The following is a 21,139-nucleotide window of genomic DNA, read 5'->3' on the forward strand; positions in this document are numbered from 1 at the left end:
ATTTACGCAACTTTACACCCGTTCGCTGGCATGTTAACATTTTACTCAGCTGCGCATATTTCAGCTTGTTTGCATATGCCATATACATATGCAACACGCCGACGCGTTACTGCTACATCAGTTTGACGTTTACATTTTGAGGTGACCCATTGCGAGAATGGCTATGTCACTAATGACCTGGTTAAGTAATTGCTTCAGTTCGTGGAGGAATTACTTGGTTCATAATGATTATTACCTGTAAAAGTAATACTTTACTGGGACTCACTATTGTTTTAGTGTATTTCCGGACGGTTTCAGGAATCGAGACTCCGTGCTGTTCGACTGAATATGTGTTACTGAGGAGCAAACAGGTATCCTTGCAGCGTGTTTTTGTGAATGAAGGTTATGTTAGCAATATTCTTTCATCCCCTAGGAAAGTGAAGATGAAATTATGTATTAGTCAACTAGCGCAAAAATGCTCCGAGAGGGGGAATATGCTCCTGTTTAAAAGACTCTGACTGAAAAATAGGATACCAGCTGCCTCATCCTACTTTCCAAAAATTTTAGCTTGCGAACATAGTCACGCTCATTATAACATTCAACTCACCCCCCACTCCCACGATCTCCTGTAACTGTAACTCTCTCATACCCACTAGTCCATCAATGTAATTAGCTCATAAGCATTCGCTTTTGCTTCCTCATTCTCACTCACTCATTTACCCCAACTCATTGTCACTATCTCTTGTTGTCTCTCTGACTGTCAATGTCTCTTATCTCACTGCTACAGTCTCCTTCGTTCTCTCCTTCTTCTCTCACTGTCACTGCCTCCCTCTTGCTCTCTTTTACTGCTATTATCTAACTCATTCCGTCCTCCCGCTTTGTCTCTTCTCATTATCACTCTCTCTCTCTTTCTCTTGGTTACTATCATAGATACCCTCATTATCACTGGCTCTCACCTGTTTCCACTTTCACCGTCATTTTATTCATCTCCCACTCGCACTGTCTTCTTCACTCTTTCCCTACAACTGTTCTGTCACTGGCAACTATGTTCGCTGCCACTGTGTCCCTCTCTTTCTCTCATGCTGAAATTGTCTCCTTCGCAATTTCTATACCACTGTCTACCATCTTCCAGTAATGTCAGCCGAAGAACCCAAGACAGAAGCCGAAAAGCAGTTTCTCGCACTGATCCACTTCGCCGACCGTATGGCACAAACACAGCCCTCAGAGCATGCAGGGAACACAATAACGTGCTGTGTGACTTGTTCTTATGTTCCCTGCCCATTTCTGTCGCTTTGTCAGAATTAAATTACAAAGACGGCCGGTGAATTTTAGATGTCTCCCTAAGACGTTCATTTAGAAAGAAATGCACAGTGACGAAATGAACGCATCTGGAAAACAACTCTGCCGCTTTTTATTACCATTGAAAAGCTGTTACAGTTACCTAAGTTTCCGCTGCTAGATTCACTTAACATAAAAGATTTCTAGATACAATATCGCGCCAACTGTAAGACGACTATCAACAAATGAAATCGACTCTACAGCTACGGCTTTAGTGGTCTTCTTACGGCTTTTCAAACCCATAGAAATGTCACTTGACCATGCCCGAAACGTTCGTTTTATTTTTATTTATCCTTATCACCGCATTTACTAGGTCCCTGGTGTCTTAGGTTTAACTTAAACTTACGGTGCTTTCAGTGTTCATGTTTGTCACTAGAGCTTTCCACTGCAAGTGTGAACAGAGAAATGTGGGTGTGTTTCTGCAGGACAACGACACATACTGGGTGGACGTCGTGTTGCCGACCAAGCCAAGCGAGCAGTTCCACCAGGAGATGTGGTATTTCATCTCCAACCTGGAGCCGGGGGCGGAATATGAGGCGAAGGTCCGCGCCAAGAACCGATTCGGCTGGAACCGCGATTCCGAAAGCTTCAAGTTTACAACGAGAGGAGTCGGTGAGTACCTACTCTTTGCCTAAAAATATGGTATTCCTGGTTGATGAATTCAAATATTTGAATAAATATTCATTATTCGTATGTTTATTTTGTCTAATCACAAACCGAAACAGTTAAGAGATTTTAATTCTGAGGTCAGAAAATTTCCAGAGCACTTGTCACCATTAATTCTCTCATATCTACAAAAAACAAAAAAAGAGTTTTCTTTAGGTGGCATCTTTTGCATTTTCAGGGGATCCCACACAGTTGGTAATTAATTTTATGCTACATGAACTTCAGGTGACGATGAAGAATACCGTGTACAGATAAGAGAAAATTTTGTCATTTCATATTTGCTTGTGACACGTATCGAAGCATGGCCAGAAACGTTTAAGTGGTTTGATGACTGAATACCTCACATATGTTACTGAGTCAAGGCGCCAATCAAAAATAAGTATACGTATAATTTTAAATACCTGCGTTAATTTACGTTAACACAGACGAGAACATGCGACTAGTATCTTAAGCGACACAAATTTACTCAAGCGTGGTAGTCATCGTTTCTAATGATCACTGTTTTGCAGAACAAAGGAATTAAATTTCAGACGAAGTACATCTGTTACAGAAGTTGATAACCTTCATACTCACGCTACACTGCTTTGTATTCTCGTTACGGTTGCCTTCACTCCGCAGGCTGATTCGATGCACCTCTCCACGATACTTCATCCAGTGCAGAAGTGTTTCTTTCCCTAATAACTACAGTAACCTTCATTCATTTGAACATGTTTATTGTACTCATCCCCTGGTCCCTCTCTACAGTGTTTATCACCCACACGTCTCTCTTACCACACTGACGTTTCTTTGATACCTAAGTATGTGTCCTATCAAGCGATTACTTCTTATTTTCAAGTTGTTTCATAAATTTGACTTTTCCCAAATTTGGTTCAGTACCACCTCATTATTTAATCGGTCTACAAATAATATTACCAGAATTCTTCTACAGCGCCAAATTTCAAAAGCTCCTAGTCTGATCTTCCCTAAAGTGTCTATTCGTCCACATGACACTAGTTTACAAATGCGCACTTCACACAAAAACCTACGGGAAAGACGTCCTAATACTTAAATATATATTAGATGTTAGCCAATTCCTCTTTTACATAAGTGGTTTTCATGATATTGACAGTCTGTGTTTTATATCCTTCCTAGTATGCACTCTCTGACAGTGTTACAACGGCGTGGGAAAACCTCGAAGTTCTCGTTTCTTCTCCACGAATGTTAATTCCTACCCCAAATTTTTCGTTGGTTTCCGTTAGTGCTTGCTCACTGTATAGACTGAATGACATCGATGAGAGGCTACAGGCTTCTTTCACTCTCAAACACCATTTCCCTTTCATGTCATTCGATTGTTATGATTGCAATCTGGTTACTGCACAAGCTGGGAATAAAATTTCGCTCCCCGTATTTTATCCTTGCTGTTTTTATAATTTCCGGTCAACATTTTCAGAAATCTATCCCTAAACCTACAAATGCCATAAACTTATTCGTATTCATACAGTTGCTTCTCATTCCTTCAGAAGCCTCTTCCATTATTCTGAAGACGGAATCCATCTTTCCTATACCTATTTTCTAAGATATGTCGTAGGGTCAGTACTGTGGCGTGCGTTCCTACATTTCTCTGCAATCAAAACTGATCTTCCTGGAAATATGGCTCTACCAGTTTTTCCATTCTTTTGTAAATAATTCCTGGCAGCACGTTGCTACCATGACTTTAACTTAGCGTACCGTACTATTCACTCCTGTCAGTACCTAGACAGCATCATAAATATTAAAGTGTTCTTGAAGTTTGAGGGTATTTCCCTAATATCAAGTAAGTTGTGCACCAGGCGAAATTGTTTTTTCATGATTGTAACTCTTAAGGTCATCAATAATTCTAATGTAATCTCGTTACTCCAGGACTCAACTGTTACATTGTTCTTTAAAATTTTTCTCCTAGTATCATATCTCCCATCTTATATTCACGTACTTCCTGATCTCTTTCTTTATTGAAGTTCATTTTCCTTGGAAAGCCCTTCTGTATAGTCCTTTCACATTTCCACTTTCCCTTCTTTTTTTAGTACTGGCTTAGTATAGTATTTATGCAGCTGCTATTCTTCCCTTCAAAAGCTTCTTTGATTATTCTATTGGCGGAATCCACCTTCCCCTACATATGCACGCTCCTACAGCCATGCGTTTGTCCTCTAGCTATTCCTACTTAACCACTTTCCACTTTGTGCCAATCTCATTTTGATACGTCTGTATTCGCTTCCGACTGTTTCATTTGCTGCACTTTCATATTTCCCCCTTTCGTCATTTCAGTTCAGTATCTCCTGTATTATCCAAGGAGCCTGTCATTCTTTCCTATTTCGTCCCATGTTTCCTTCACCATTTCATCCATCAAAGTTCCTCCTTCGTCTTCTATTGTATTCCTTTTCAGACTACCTTAGTAAGTCATTGCCTAATGCTCCCTCCGGAGTCCTCTGAAATCTACATTTCTTTTAATTCATCCAGGTCCAGTCTCCTTAATTTCCCACATTTTTGGAATTTATTCAGTTTTAATCTGCTATTCATAAATATTGAGTTATAGTCAGACTCCAGATTTTCCTTTGGATATTTCTTACAGCTTGAATTATAGTTTAGAAATCTCTGTCTTACCTTTACATAACCACTTTGAAACCTTCAGTGTCTCAAGGCCTCTCGTATGCGTACAACATTCTTACATGTTTCTTGAACTAAGCTTTGCCAATCATTAAATTCTGTTCATTATTCAACAAGGCGTTTATACTTTTCATTTCTTTTCCCCTCTCCAATTTTCTCTTTCTGTTTTTGCTTGTCTTCCTTTTCCTTGTATCGAACTGCCGTCCCAAGTTGTAAATGAATTTTCGCCTCCGTTAACTATCTGAATAATTTTTCTCTCACTATATAATCTTTCAGTCTTTTCATTATCTAGGGAGCTACTTGGAAGCTTGAGTTGTTGTAGTCGTTGTTGGTTTAATGTCTATCTTGCTAGGATAATGTGTTCACTTTGTTATTTGTATTAGGTTACCTGCATTTCTGTTTTTTTATTCGTTGTTAGACCCTCACCTACATTACCCCTATTTGATTTAGTGTTGTAACCCGGAACTCACCTGATCAGGAGTCCGGTTTTCCCTGTCAGCTCACACAACTAGTTCCCATTATGTACATTTCCGTTTTTATATTTTTTAAACTAACTACTCGATTAAGAGATCTAAAATTCCACGCTACAACCCGAAGAAGGCGACATATGTTTACCTCGATGACGACATCCTACCGAGTAGCTCCCTTTCGGAGATCCGGATGGGGGACTGTTTTACCACCGGAATATTTATCCAAATGAATGGTATTATTTAGCCATACGGTAGACCTTCGTGTCCTCGGGAAAAGTAACGAGGGTAGTTCCTCAACGCTATCAGCCGTTCACAGTGCCATCACAGCACGACCGTGTTAGCTAATGTTACAGTACCAGATAAATCAATGATCCAGACTCTCACACCAGCAACTTCTCGGAAACCTGCTGCCGCCGTGCATAGTTATCTCGCCTCTCTACAGATACCCCTCTGCTGTGGTTGCACCTACAATACGCTGGCTATTAGTATCTTTGAGGCATTCAAGCCACCCCACATTGGCACGGTGCATGTTTCATGGAGGAGGGCACTACCGTGCTGTATTGTATTTAATCATTCACTGTGTTCATCAGGAGAATACTGGCGGTCATTTGAAGTGGGTACTAGATTTACATTCACCTTTCGAGAATTCTCTGAGTTACTCGAAGAACGAAGGATCATGGATTACTGTTTTTCCTCTTTTCTAAGTTCAAGGTATAATTATGGTTGGTGGCGCATGTTTACTGCATAACTCTTTGGGCGGCACGGAAACGGCAGTGAAAAACAAGTGCTTGTGATAGCATTCGAAGAGAAACAAATGCTGTACGTCCCATTATATTTTCCGAGTTCATACGCATACTATTGAGAACTTTATACAAATTACAATCTGTGTAACAATAAAAACGATCTGATATTTCAGAGTAAAAAGAACGAAAACCACCTGTCAAAATACAGAAAAAGTAGATGCTCGTGAGATATCTATTTAGATTCAGTTTTAATGTGAAGATTAGTCTGAAGTCTACAGTTTAACAAGACCTCATTTGGCGTAAACGAAAGTAGCATTTTCCGACGATCGTAAGCTTTCTGACATGATTTCTAACCTGACACCTTCCTTCCTGACCAACCAAACTTCTGAACGATCTATGCAATCTTTTCACGTAAGAGTGCGTGTGTGAACTTCTTGTCACTGAAGGCCAGGGAGAACTATTTTCGTAACGTCACGATGATATGCATTTTCATCAGTTCCGTTTTTAACTGTTACTGACTGCGAAAAAGGGAATGTAAATTAAGTTTTCACATTTGTGTAATCACGTTGTTTTGATTTTATGGTTATTCTTCTACATTAATTTGGTATGCATAATGAACAATTCAATGTGGCAGTGAAATATCGATGTTAATCGTGAACAGTGCACTAAATTGGAAGTGTCACGGTTTTGCTGTGCTGTCTCCTGCTTCAGAGGCAGGAATCAATAGTCTAATCAGTAGAACACATCCATTCTAAGTACAGCTGAATTAGTTTAAACCTATTTGAGACGGCAAAGAATATATATATATATATATATATATATATATATATATATATATATAATTTTCCACTACTGAAGAATCTTTTATTTTTGACGTAACAGGAATTCAGTCAAAGTTTTTGAAGATTATTTTTCTATAATTAAGTCAGTATTTGTACAAATGAGTGAACTCTGTACTATGTAGGCCATATTAATCACACAAAAGATGCGGTCATTTTAATATTTTCCATAACCGCAATAAATTAAACTTCAGCCTTCTTATGTAATCTACTGACACTTTGTTATTTTGCACTCTTTATCTGTTGTATCACTTAACTCCTCCGTTTATCTTTTACGTCACTTAACCATGAGCAGTTTTTAAAATCATGGGGGTCATACCACGAAAGTACAGTTTCTGCCGTAAATGTTGTGCTTCTGCACAGTAACTAACGAATTACAAATCAGAACAGAACTAACGGAAACGGCAAAGTATTCCTATATGATTACTTTTGACAGTTAGTGGATCTCCAATACATTCTCAGTGCCTTCTTAACGGCTTAAATTTGTTTTCTGTGGCACCAAATGGTAATGAGTGGTGCTAATAAAGAGTGTCACAAACCAGCAAACAACGATACCCAAGATACGGTGAACAGTTTTGATATCAATAATCTTCATTCCTGGAACGTTACAGCAACAGTAACCACCTCGATCAAAAATATTATACAGTCATTAGGTTAATTACTGTACACTATGCTTCCAGCTGTTTATTGTAGAGGCTAACTGTACTCTCCTGCTCTGCTTACATTAGCAGTATCTTTGCATCGCCCTTTATGTACTGAAATTTTTATTTTTCTCTTCCCTGCAAACGCAAAATAATATGTTTATCCTTACAATACGTGTACTACTATTGTTGGTATCCACTTTTTCACCGATCTGACGTCTTATTTGATAACAGATGTAATTTAAAATGTCTCTAGAGAGATGAAATAAACTACCTTAGTAAAGTGATTTTGCAGCCATCTTTTTAACCATAAATGATTAATCCATCCTTAAATTGTGGGAATATTTATGAATCTTCGCCTTCCAGCAGATTCTGAAATAATTTATTAATAAATGCTTACTAATTTGTACGATATTTCACTTTATAAACGTTTGTTTCTGTAAATGATAATCAGGTTATCGATGTAAATATTATAATTGCAATTAATTACAACAGGTTTGCCAGGATTACGAAGGCGCAGTTTCAAAATTTTACGCTTTTATGAGCGTAGAGAGCAGTGTTATTACTGAATTGGCCGTAACGAAACCCATTGGTAGTATCACCCTTGCCTATGCACTCACCTGCAATATTAATAAGCATGATAATAGAAAAAACGTATTTCCAACGATATTCTCTGACAAGGAAGTACTCTTCCTTAACAGACGTGAAGCCACCTCTGTGATCTGGCAGCCCTGGAGTATGTGTTGTTGCAGCCAGCATTTGCTTGTGTGAACTCTTGCTTGCAGATTTTCATTTTTGTTTTTTCTGTCTGTCTGTCTGTCCTCGCACACGGCAGAGATGCCCTTGTATGAGCCCTCACCCGAACCCGCAGTTTTCGCAGGTCAGTCGACTTTCACTCTTTTAAAGCTTCTGTCGTCCTATGCTTCGTGATGGTAAACGTTCCTTCCATGTACAACGCAGCTCCATTGTATCTGGCAGTAAGTTACTTATACTTAACATAGCTCGTTGAAACCCATTAACGGAACTTCGCGTCGGTGCCCGGAAAACACTCAGCAGTTATGACGAGCATACTATAATTGAACACTATATGTAGGTTTGGTGGCAAAAGTAACTGCTTTGGTCAGGAGAAGCTCGAGTACGTACCTGTGAACGTTTGCCATCACTTTAAGACTACTTTATCTTGCTTTAGAAGAATATAATGAATGTGTTTTTACTTATTATTTGCCTCAAATATTTTCTTTGATTTATGTGCTTCTTATTATACTGCATGAACTCTGTACGCTTGTTACTACTTATGCACATACTTCTAGATAATCCCTGCTAAGAAACAGAAATTGCAATAAATGCTTTATTTGTATTTTTTGTAAGGAAGGGCCTTTGTAACCTACGCAAAATGGTGTCGGGGCCAAGTTTAGAACACCGCATCTGTGTACGGACATTTTTTTTCAGTAAGCCACTAGTTCTGAGGATGAATGCACAATGTGCTAAACCGAGATTTAAAGAAAGTACGGTTAGTGCGAGTCATTTTATGTTATGCTGGTTATTCCGCCGAGTCGTACCTCATTTCTGTTCTATTCAGCGCAATTGTTTCTTTACCGCAAAACTTTTTTAGTTTTTAATGTTATCAGTAACAGCGAAATACAGTAATCTCTCTCTCTCTCTCTCTCTCTCTCTCACTCTCTCTCTCTCTCTCTCTCTCTCTCTCTCTCTCTCTCTCTCTCTCCTTACAAAGAATAATTGTGTTACTTCATACTATTTCCTCATTTATATTTCCTTTTCATGTCTCTTCTCATTCCAAGCCTTTGTGAGAAGTTTTTTTGTCAACTGGAGTGATTTAATAGGAGAAATATGTATTTATGTTTGCACAAAACTTCATTACGTTTGTGTGAGAGGAGATTCTGCTGTCACCATTACTGAATTACAAAAATTCTGTCATGATTTAACATTCAGTATTAAAAACTAAATTGTAAATTAAAACGTGATGTTTAAAGCCATTAACTACAATGACGGAAAAAAGCAACGCCAAGAAATAATTAATTTGGAGTAATGAAATTTCGGGAAGCCATTTGTCTAATTAACATATTTTTAGTGATTAACATTGCAAGAGCACAGGATAACGAGATAAGCCACTGCAAACGTGAAATGCTGATACATTAATAACCGGTATAACCGCCAGAATATTAAGTGTAAGCATGCAAACGTACATGCATTGTGTTGCACAGGTGCCAGAAGTTGATTTTTTCGATGGAGTTCCATGTCTGTTGTACTTGGTTAGTCCAATACAGGGACGGTTAACGCTGGTTGTGGACGAAGCTGGAGCTGTCGGCCGATGACGTCCCATATGTGCTCGATTGGAGACATATCTTATGATCAAACAGGCCAAGGCTACCGACACTGTAGAGCATTTTGGTTTACAACAGCGGTTTGTGTGTCCTATTGGAAAACACCCCTAGAACGCTGTTCATGAATGACAGGATAGCAGGTGAAACCACCAGACTGATGTACAAGTTTTCAGTCAGGCTGCGTGGGATAGCCACTGTAGTGCTCATTATGTCAAGAGAAATCGCACTCCAGCTCATAACTCGGTTGTAGGTACAGTGTGTTCAGCACGCAGGCAGGTCGGTTGCAGGCCCTCAGCTGACCTCCTTGTAATCAGGGCATGGTCCTCACTGGCACTGACGAGGGAACCTTATGGGAGGTGCATCGAGTTATGAGCTCCCACTTCGCCTGCTTATAGTGTGGGTAGGCACCTATCATACCCTAAAATTGTAGGTGCCAATGTTGCCTCGTTTTTGAAATATTGCCTGTTAAAGTTTGGACAGCTCTTTATATACAGAAAAGTTTCACTGTTGTGGCAGGTGAGCCAGTAGCCGAGTGGCCCACGACTCGCCTCGCAGCTGGAATGTGTTAAGCCAAGAGAGAAGAAGGTTTCCTGTTTGAACCAATTAACATTTCTGAACAATTGTACGGTACACATCAATTTCGAAAAGACGTGACTCAACATATTACCAGCGGGGCGTAGAAGGCCTCTGATCAATTACACAACAAAACTAAACAAGGAAAACGACAATAAAAATAAAAATAAAATTCAGGAAAAGGAAGACTTTGTTTTATTTGTAAGGATAGCTCTCATCTTGATTTCCCATATTTACCTTGGTATATAGGCAGCTCTCTGTGGTAGGTTTAGTCAGGAGCCAGCGCCTGAAGGGGACCAGATTTTTTTGTTATAGGATGAGAAGTGGCGGTGGCATTTAGGTTTTTTTTTTGTAGTTCCATTTTCCTAAGGGGATTTCTAAAAATTAAAAAAAATACAAAAAATAAAAAATAAACGAAAAATAAAAGAGGATGAAAAAAGTTGAATAGAAAAAAGGCGGAAAAAACACAAAAAAGATTGATAGAGCGTAAAAAAAAGTGGCAAGCGAGCGAGTCTCCCGTCCAGGCGACCCTGGTTCGACCTGTCTATGCTACTTTTGTTTCCTTTTTTCCCAAATGCCTGTTTTAATTTATAATTAATCATGAAAATTCCGCAAAGAATTGATTTAAGAGAGTTACAAGCCTCTATAAAACAAAATTACAAATTGAATGTCAAATTTTGTTTCAATCTTTTGCGTTTTTTTAAAATTTTAACAGTATTCCGTAACGTCAATGCAGTGGTGTTTTCTGCAGACTTGAGAAAATACAGATGCGATTGCGACGAAAATGAATGTGCATTCGTACAATGTTCGTGGAGTCAAAAGTACAAATGTTTTGATTGTTTTTATAAAAAGTATCATCCGTCGGAACGTGCTCGTCAAAATATTGGAAAAACCTATCAACTTTCCATTAAATGAAACATATTTTTAATCCCTCATTCGTTGGTATTTTTTTATGTTCTCTACCTCAACGGAACAAAATCAAAAATACAAGAAAAAAAATTGTAAAATAATAAAATATTTCAAGAAATTACATTACGGTAAATTTCCTGTTAAAATAAAAAAAAAACCAAAAGATTGAAACAAGATATGACATTCAATGTGTAATATTGATTTATAGAGGCTTGTATTCTTTTTAATCAATTCCTTGCGGAATTTTCATGATTAATTATAAATTAAAACAGCCATTTAAAAAAAAGAAACAAAAGTAGCATAGCCGGGTCTCGAACCTGAGTCGCCTGGACGGGAGTCTCGCTCGCTTGCCACTCGATTACTCGCTCAATTGCCACAACAGCGAAAATTTTCCGTATATAAACAGCTGCCCAAACTTTAACAGGCAATATTTCAAAAACGAGGCCGCATTGGTACCTACAATTTCAGGGTGTGATAGGTGCCTATCCACACTATAAGCAGGCGAAGTGGGAGCTCATCTCGCTGCACCTCCCAGAAGGTCCCCTCGTGAGGCAGAACTAGCTTCATCAGAAAACATTACAAAGCTCTACACTGACCTTCATTTAGCTCTCGCTTGACACCATTGAAGTCGCAAATGGCGGTCGTTTGGGGTCAGTCGAATGTACGGTACAGTGCGTCTGGTTCGGTGCTGTGCTTTAACTAATCGATTTGTAACACCTCATCGCGTCACTTTAGTACCAATCACTGCTTAAATAGCTGCTGTAGATGCAGACGATGCGTCAGAGCCATGAGCTGAACACGATGGTCGTCCCTCTCTGTAGTGCCACGTGGCCGTCCGGAGCCAGGTCGTCTTGCGACCGTACGTTCTCGTGACCACCGCTGCCAGCCATCATGTACAGTGGCTACATTCCTGCCAAGTTTTTCTGTAATATCACAGAAGGAGCATCCAGATTCTCGTAGTCTTGTTACACGACATCGTTCAAACTCAGTGAGTGGCTGATAATCGCGTCTTTGTCACCTTAAAGGCATTCCTGACTGACAGCAACTCACCACGCCCAGTCTCAAAGATAACTAAAGTTCGTGGCCGCTACAGTGTTATTAAAAGCAAGAATTGGCTTGCATTCACTTAGTGGCGCTACTAACTGCACTCTTATGCGGCTGGTCCGAAATTTGAATAGACATCATCTCTCAAATTCATAAATCTAAGTACCAACTTTCGTTTATGCTGCGCAACTGCTTCTTGGTGTTGCGATTTTTTCCCGTCAGTGTATTTCAAAATTGAGTAACTTTCCTTGTTGGGTACTAGTTGAAACTCTTTCGACTTTGTAGAGTTATGTTTTAATTGTAATAACGCAGAAGAGACGTTATGTTTATAATAATACCCTGTCTTGTGTTACATGCGAGCAGAACCTGAGGTCCGTGACATGGGTATCATGGCTTACGGACCAGCGGCGGAAGCGGCTGACGTGGCCATGTCGCCACTGATCATGGCGATGTGCGTGGTCGCCAGCGCAGCACTCAGCTCCTAGGTGAGTTTCTGTTTTCTGCCACTTCAAGTAACGCATGGGGTACATGTTGCCAGAAACGATGACAGAAACAGATGACAGGGAGTAGAAATTCACATGAGCGGTCACGCTTTGACGCCGTAACTGAAGTTGAAGCTAGTGTGGCTTTCTAGTTGAACAGCATCCCAAAGAAGGACTTTTCTTACAGTTTCACAATGTTGTGGTGGCAGACTATGTCGAACACCCGAAGCATTAAAACTACCATCTTTACTTTTCTCTAATTTTCTTGTTAACCCAGCTTCCATATCTTTTGGAAAAAAATTGGAAATTTGAGGTAAGGTCTCATGGGACCAAACTGCTGAGGTCGTCGGTCCCTAAGCTTCCGTACTACTCAATCTAACTTAAACTACCTTACGCTAAGGACGACACACACACCCATATCCGAGGGAGGACTCGACCCTCCGACGGGGGGAGCCGCGCAGGCAGTGACAAGACGCCTCAAACAGCGCGGATACCCCTCGCGGATATTTTTTGGATTGGCAGGGTCCTTAATGCCAGAGTATCATAAATAATAATTGGGTACTGCACAGAAGTATCTTTAAAAGAATAAAAAATAACAGTATAATCAGGACTACAAAAGAACAGAACACGCGTTTCAGTTAGCGAAAAATATATAAAACGGAAAATGCTTTTCCTGGAACTGTAAAATACGCCGTTATACAACAATAATCGAACCAGAAGCACTCCACGCAACGCAGATACCCTCCAATACAAAGCATTAAAACAGAAATTAGAAGTAAAGTGATGTAGAACTATGAGAAAAATGTCAGGAAAAAAAAAAATAAACTTAATGACGATATATTCAGCCATATACCCAAAACTACAGTCACAACATGCATCCGAAGAATGCTGCGTTGTGTGAAAATGAAGAACCTTTTAATGATGAACCTTTGGTATATTTTTAATTATAAAGTAAATTTGAGAAATTTATATCATATCAAAGATAGTCTCATATACTCATAATGAGCGGAGGGATCTCACAGACAAATTGTAATGAAGAGGATATACAGTGGTATTGTGTTAGATGTGAAGGCACAGTTACAAGTGGTCGTCAGATAAATCAAAGAGTATCAGATCAGACACCTGTGGTATGTATGTTAAACATATGTCAATGCTGTTAACTCTGAGCAGCTTCACATCGTCATTGTTAAAAGTTAACGAATCATTTATGAAGGTTACCAAAGAGATTTATTATCTAAATTTACTATCAGTAGAAATCCTGTTTTTTAATGTTTATAGTAAAGTTTTGCATACAAACAAAAGTAATCTACGTTACTAAAGAGACGACTCTACTCATAGAAATGAGATAATTGGATGACATATCAGTTGTACAAATGTATGATTCAAAACAAAAATCTAGGAAGTTTGAAAAGTAACATTATATATTGGCTAATAGAGAGAGTAAACTTAGGGATGGAATGAGCAGTAACATTACAGGATGATACCGTATCTACACTCCTGGAAATTGAAATAAGAACACCGTGAATTCATTGTCCCAGGAAGGGGAAACTTTATTGACACATTCCTGGGGTCAGATACATCACATGATCACACTGACAGAACCACAGGCACATAGACACAGGCAACAGAGGATGCACAATGTCGGCACTAGTACAGTGTATATCCACCTTTAGCAGCAATGCAGGCTGCTATTCTCCCATGGAGACGATCGTAGAGATGCTGGATGTAGTCCTGTGGAACGGCTTGCCATGCCATTTCCACCTGGCGCCTCAGTTGGACCAGCGTTCGTGCTGGACGTGCAGACCGCGTGAGACGACGCTTCATCCAGTCCCAAACATGCTCAATGGGGGACAGATCCGGAGATCTTGCTGGCCAGGGTAGTTGACTTACACCTTCTAGAGCACGTTGGGTGGCACGGGATACATGCGAACGTGCATTGTCCTGTTGGAACAGCAAGTTCCCTTGCCGGTCTAGGAATGGTAGAACGATGGGTTCGATGACGGTTTGGATGTACCGTGCACTATTCAGTGTCCCCTCGACGATCACCAGTGGTGTACGGCCAGTGTAGGAGATCGCTCCCCATACCATGATGCCGGGTGTGTGGCCCTGTGTGCCTCGGTCGTATGCAGTCCTGATTGTGGCGCTCACCTGCACGGCGCCAAACACGCATACGACCATCATTGGCACCAAGGCAGAAGCGACTCGCATCGCTGAAGACGACACGTCTCCATTCGTCCCTCCATTCACGCCTGTCGCGACACCACTGGAGGCGGCTGCACGATGTTGGGGCGTGAGCGGAAGACGGCCTAACGGTGTGCGGGACCATAGCCCAGCTTCATGGAGACGGTTGCGAATGGTCCTCGCCGATACCCCAGGAGCAACAGTGTCCCTAATTTGCTGGGAAGTGGCGGTGCGGTCCCCTACGGCACTGCGTAGGATCCTACGGTCTTGGCGTGCATCCGTGCGTCGCTGCGGTCCGGTCCCAGGTCGACGGGCACGTGCACCTTCCGCCGACCACTGGCGACAACATCGATGTACTGTGGAGACCTCACGCCCCACGTGTTGAGCAATTCGGCGGTACGTCCACCCGGCCTCCCGCATGCCCACTATACGCCCTCGCTCAAAGTCCGTCAACTGCACATACGGTTCACGTCCACGCTGTCGCGGCATGCTACCAGTGTTAAAGACTGCGATGGAGCTCCGTATGCCACGGCAAACCGGCTGACACTGACGGCGGCGGTGCACAAATGCTGCGCAGCTAGCGCCATTCGACGGCCAACACCGCGGTTCCTGGTGTGTCCGCTGTGCCGTGCGTGTGATCATTGCTTGTACAGCCCTCTCGCAGTGTCCGGAGCAAGTATGGTGGGTCTGACACACCGGTGTCAATGTGTTCTTTTTTCCATTTCCAGGAGTGTATATTACTCTATATAAATAGAGATATGTATAGGTAGAAATCATATTTACTTTTAATATCATACAGGCAGCTTCGCACGTCGTCCATAATTTTATTACCTCTACTCATATGCTAATATGTGTAATTAAATGTTCATTTTTCTATAGTTTTGTTTCTGATATGTTACCATTTTCTACTCCAGAAGTGGACCCTATGTAATTAAATGTTAATGTGATGTTAATGCTATTTAACTTGTTTAGATTTGTTTGACGAGCAGTTGTAACTGCCCCTTCACTTGTAATACACAGCCATTGCACTTCCTTTGGATTTAGATTCCCTGTCGGATAGCCTCGTTTTTATGAGTGTAGCAGATTATCTGTAATTAGGTATGAATACTATATAAGTACTCTGTAAATTTAAAAACGTAGTAATTGGTTTGTCAGTTTTATTTTCAGTAGTTGTTATGAAATAAATCTGTGAATGAATAAAATCACTATGCTGGAGAAAGTGGAAAGATTCATGAGATTGAAAGATTAGGAGGACTCCAATGTTACCCAAAGAATAATAAAAAACCAAAATTTTTGTTGTCTTAAGTTTTCTTGTATTGTTGTTTTGTGTATTACATTCTGTCTGCAGTTATAGAAGGGAATCCATACCCTGTACTAAACTGTACTTACATCTACTCAAACTGTCGCTAAATCGCTTCTAAATGAAACTTAAGTCGTGTTCTTGTCCTCTACAGATGGAGTGCGCGCGACTGGGTGCTGCAGGTCATCCCCGGTGACGAAGCTGGAGTCATACCAGGACAACAAGACATATGAGCAAAGAGAATTCAACTCTTTCAGACCCAAAGACTGCTTTCTTTTGTAACGTATCAGGAAGTCCTGTATTACCGACATGTATGACGTGTATTTAACCATGGAATAGCTCTAAGCGCTTTTCTGTAACGGTCCTCCCCAAGACAACAGATTTTTTGTGTATAAACTTGTACAATGCACGTTATTTTATTGTAGCATTGTTTACGGAAGGTATCATTTTTTTAGTTTAGAAAGAAAGACAATCCGAGCACCTGTCTCAAGGCGAGGCACCACCCGTCTGCGGCTACTCCAAGAGGCCGACGGGAGCTGTGACGTCACACGGGAGAGGCGCGGGAACTGGCGGTCCTCCCTCTGAAGTTGATCGGAGCCTGTTTCGTGACGTGGCGTGAGGCTGCCGCACGAGTCAGTGTCGGCTTTGTGCACTTTACGGGAAGTGAGTTACCTGCCGCCTGGATAAACTGACGGCGTGGCGTCTGTGAAATGGCGCGAGATCCAAATCCATGGGGCCAAAGTGAGTCGTTTTAAAAAGAAAAGGGGGAACTTTTGAGTATCGTGTGGGATTTGGAGATACAATAATAATGCCTCCGTGGCGAGGACATCGTTTTGTAAATCCACTGATGTTTCGCTACAATTTCTGATTTTCGTACGGTGTATGTTAATAGACGATGCAGTATCAGTAACAAGTTATCTCATAATGAACAAATATAATGTATTCAATCAATGTGCTGTTCCCAAAATAAATCTAAAAAATGCTTAGTGATGTCGTAGCCTAACTTATCGTTTTGATTCCAGTTGGTGTATCTACAAGATGTATTATTTTGCAGTATATAATTATCAAAATGGACGAATGTAAATCGCAAAGCTACTTCATGAATGTGTGACATTTAATATACTCCATCAAGATTACAAATAAATCCATCCGTAGGATTATCAGTAACGCGTTTGAACGATAGTTCTAAAATGTACTTTGCCCTTGCAATGGCTGTCGCTCCTTCGGTCATCACTTAAAAAAAAAAAACTAATGTACTGCCATTGTTCTAAATTAACATCATGAATATGGCTCAATAGTTTCAATGACACACGTAGTTGAAGGATGTTGAAACACTAACACATCATGATAAAGTAAAATAACGGTTCCAGAATGAAAGCTTTAGCCACTGTATTTGTTGACGATAGTCAAACTCTGTAAATAAATGGGCAAAATACATTTTATAATTATTAAGCAAGTAATTTGTTTAAAAGCTATTGATGTTACTTAGGATAGTAATTTGTCTAATACAATGTATGTGACTGTCGCTATATATCTAAAGACTTTTATTTTTTTGAACAAAATATAAGAAATGTATCTTTGTAAGTGAGCCAGAAGTTCATTTGAACGAGAAATAAGAAAACAGTCTAAATAATTTTCGAATATTCTAATGTGATATATGACGAAAACAGTTCCAACCATGGAATATCAGTTTCTCACAAGCGTTCTTCTTTTTGGAAGAAATGAAGGAAAGCTGCCACCCTCCCAGTCTTACTAATTTGCCCATACTCTTTTATTAATTAGTACTGATGTCTGAATGTTCGATTCGTTTTTACCTTACAAACAATAGATTTCATAAAAACCCAAAGGGAAGAGACTCTGTCAGGTCTTGGACATGTTTTTGTAAAATGACTAGCAAGCAATACATCCTTGCCCAACACAGTGAAGTGTTCTTACTGTACTGTTGCCAAGGACAAATCTTGTGAAAAAGGAATGAAGCAGTAATATCTTCTCTCGCATATAGCATCCATTTGTAAAGGTGCAGATACCTATAAATGTTGTGATATTAATTGCAATATTTTCTTGTGTCATTGTCATGATAATTATTGTTCAAATGAATGCTGTTGCAAACTCATGTACTTCTTTTTTTAGCAGACCTAGGACACTTAAAATGTGACAGGATGACTGAAATAAAACATTGAGTACAATGAGTTTGTATTGCATAAATGAAGCCATTAATTCTCCTCTCCCACTGTTATTTCGTTATGAGTAAGTGTCTCGTCTGTTCAATGGTATCACATGTGTGTATTTTGATACAAGGAATTGCTGGTCATTTCGTAATTGGCACAAGGAAAACAAGTACTCAGTCTCGAGTACGAAACGTGTTGCATACTTCGCCTATGAAGTTTGCAGTACATGCTAGAAAGGTGCATGTATGTTGCAATCACATTAATTTTATTCTGAGCTGCACTTTGTTTTCTCTTTCCCTGGAGGTAATTTTATTTTGATGTGACAAGAATATGAGATTTCCTAGAAGTAGCAGCAATATATATATTTTAAAATTTTTTAAGGTCTGCAGAATATAATAATAATATGGAGACTACAAAGAAATCTGCAGATGCCTGTGTTCACAAAACGTACCCTCTTCGCATCCTACAGCTGACCAGCAATTTCTTGCGCCCTGTGTTTTACTACCAGTGCTAAAACTTAGGACTGTAAGCATCAGATAATTATTTTGCTTAAAAATGCAACTATTTTTATCACATTACACCTACACAACTTCATAAACGCTATAATACTATAATAATTGAGTGTGTACATTTATAAGTATCAGATAGTTATTGTGTACAACTAGCATGTATAATACCTAATATTTTGTTTGTTCTTTGTATTTGACAACTATGAAATACAAACTACGTTGTGAATATTGTTGCAGGTGTTGATATATAGCTTTCCACACCATCTCAAGATCAACCTTCTATTACATATGTTACAGTGTACATTATAAGAGCCAATCTGCCTCTATTTAAAAATAAAAACGAATGAACCTATCATTTTTACAACATGTACTTTGCTGATCTACAGCAAAACCATTGTTTTTATGTTGCATGAAATGTTAATTACTTATTTTTACCTTGAATGTGTTTAATATTTCTGTATCATAAAGAGTACATCAGTTCCATCATGATGGAGAAACAGCCTCTCGCTTTCACTATTTGTGTATAAAAACAATCTGTGTACTGAAAGAATATTATCACTGAATTCCCAATAATCCCATCATGTGTTAGATATCAATTACAGGCATACACAGCCGAAAACTTTCAGATAGCAGTCGTTTGATTCCTGGTTATAAAATATAAATCCAAGGTTGACGTAATATTATGTGTGCTTCTTACAGTGTGAGCTCACCAAATGTAATTTGTATACTAAATGTGCAGCCAGTTACAAACTTTTAAATGGAATTGAGACGTAATGTGACCATAAATTGTTTATATTGTATTTAAAAAGTGTTTCATTTCAATCAAACATCCAGTAAGTCTGTGTAACCTGAGGAAGAAAAATTATGAATAATGTTATCTAATGTGACAGTGATGCACACCCCACGTACGAAAGGGAACAGACATTCTTTAGCACAAAGGAAACTTTTTACGTGTTTTTATTCACTTGCTCGTATTCTTCAGTATCACAATGTCTATAGAAGTCTTAATAGACAGAATATACTGTAAAATGCAATAATAGGACATCGTAACAAAATTTCCCACTAAAAATAAGACTGAGACGATAACAGTGAATATGAAAACTGAAAGAAAGAGAAAGTGGTTTCTAGATGTCCATTGTCTGACTGGTCTAGCTGAGAATCTGCTCTGGTGCTAATGCTTTTATACAAATAAGGTAAAACTCTATCTTGAGGAAAGATGTCATATTCCTGTTATGTAGCAGCACATAATCCATTTAGGCATATTCAAGAAGAGACTCTCATTACTTATCAAAACATTTCCTTATAAGCCTCATGTAGCAGGCACAGTCACTCCAATGCAGTCAATGTTTGTCTCAGGTAGTCTTCTGACTTAACTAACAGGTAGTATTTTCAACACGGTCCCAATCTTCTATTTGAAAGCCAATGTTAATATTTTCATCTAAGAAGGTAATTTGATATGGAAATATTAGAAAAACATTTTTAAAGCGTAATTACAGGCCAACAGCCGAAAGTTCTTTTGGAATGATGTTCCTTATATCCCTAAGTCGACATGAGTAACAAAACATTTGTCTCTGCAAGTTGCATTAACACTTGGAAAAAATGCAATACCAAGAAAGATACCTGTGAGTGAATGGAACTTCGCAATCCATTGGAGCTACATAACATGGTCGAGATTTCAGAATTGCACATGATTTCCAAGTCATTATGGTATTCCAGAACAATGGAAAAGAACTACATCCGATCATTTGAGATATGATGTAACAGAAAAATGTTTATAATTAAGAGAACTGAAAACATGGAAAATAACCATAATATTAATAATCAAAATGTTTATCTGCATCTCATTTCTTTTGTCCAGTAAAACGGAAATATAGTTCAGAGAGGTATACAATGCCACAAACTAGATTTTCCAACAGAAAGAAATTTTTCTATGCATTATGTACAAAAGTAAGAAAAATATTATATTCTAATATGTACCCCATCACATCTACAGTCACATACTAACATAAAACCCTGACACTGTTCTACTCACATCACTTCAAACACATTATTTCACTCACACTTTTTTTGTTCACTGTCAAACTCCATTCAACACACTTCTGAATGCCAGAAAACAGGATCATCAACCAAATCAGTGACTTGTCTCAGCAAAATAGGCGAGGGAAGATAGTTTGGACATGTGGTAACAAATCAGGTAATAACGTATGGGAGACCCTTGTACCTTGAAACACTTTTAAGACTTTTGCCTCTTGCCATTCCAATAACAGATGTGTAATATATCCTCGAATTTCATTTTTAAATGGTACAATTTACATATCCTGTGATGTAAACCTTTT

At 39.3% G+C, this 21,139-nt stretch overlaps 1 protein-coding gene across 2 annotated transcripts in view; it reads left to right on the forward strand.

The window, feature by feature from the left end:
- Nucleotides 1-19,578, forward strand: part of LOC126263133 (limbic system-associated membrane protein) — a 981,107-nt gene extending 961,529 nt beyond the window's left edge. Inside the window, exons 8-11 of one of the 2 annotated variants that reach the window (XM_049960157.1) lie at nucleotides 1,743-1,929; nucleotides 8,131-8,175; nucleotides 12,527-12,648; nucleotides 16,281-19,578. In XM_049960157.1, the coding sequence (XP_049816114.1) occupies nucleotides 1,743-1,929; nucleotides 8,131-8,175; nucleotides 12,527-12,648 (354 nt within the window). In that variant the 3' untranslated portion in view covers nucleotides 16,281-19,578. The remainder of the gene's footprint in view (nucleotides 1-1,742; nucleotides 1,930-8,130; nucleotides 8,176-12,526; nucleotides 12,649-16,280) is intronic. The other variant, XM_049960158.1, reaches the window with a different exon arrangement.
- The last annotated feature ends 1,561 nt before the right edge of the window (nucleotides 19,579-21,139 follow it).

The sequence above is a fragment of the Schistocerca nitens genome, chromosome 6 (genome assembly GCF_023898315.1).
Source record: "Schistocerca nitens isolate TAMUIC-IGC-003100 chromosome 6, iqSchNite1.1, whole genome shotgun sequence".
Taxonomy (NCBI): Eukaryota; Metazoa; Arthropoda; class Insecta; order Orthoptera; family Acrididae; genus Schistocerca; species Schistocerca nitens.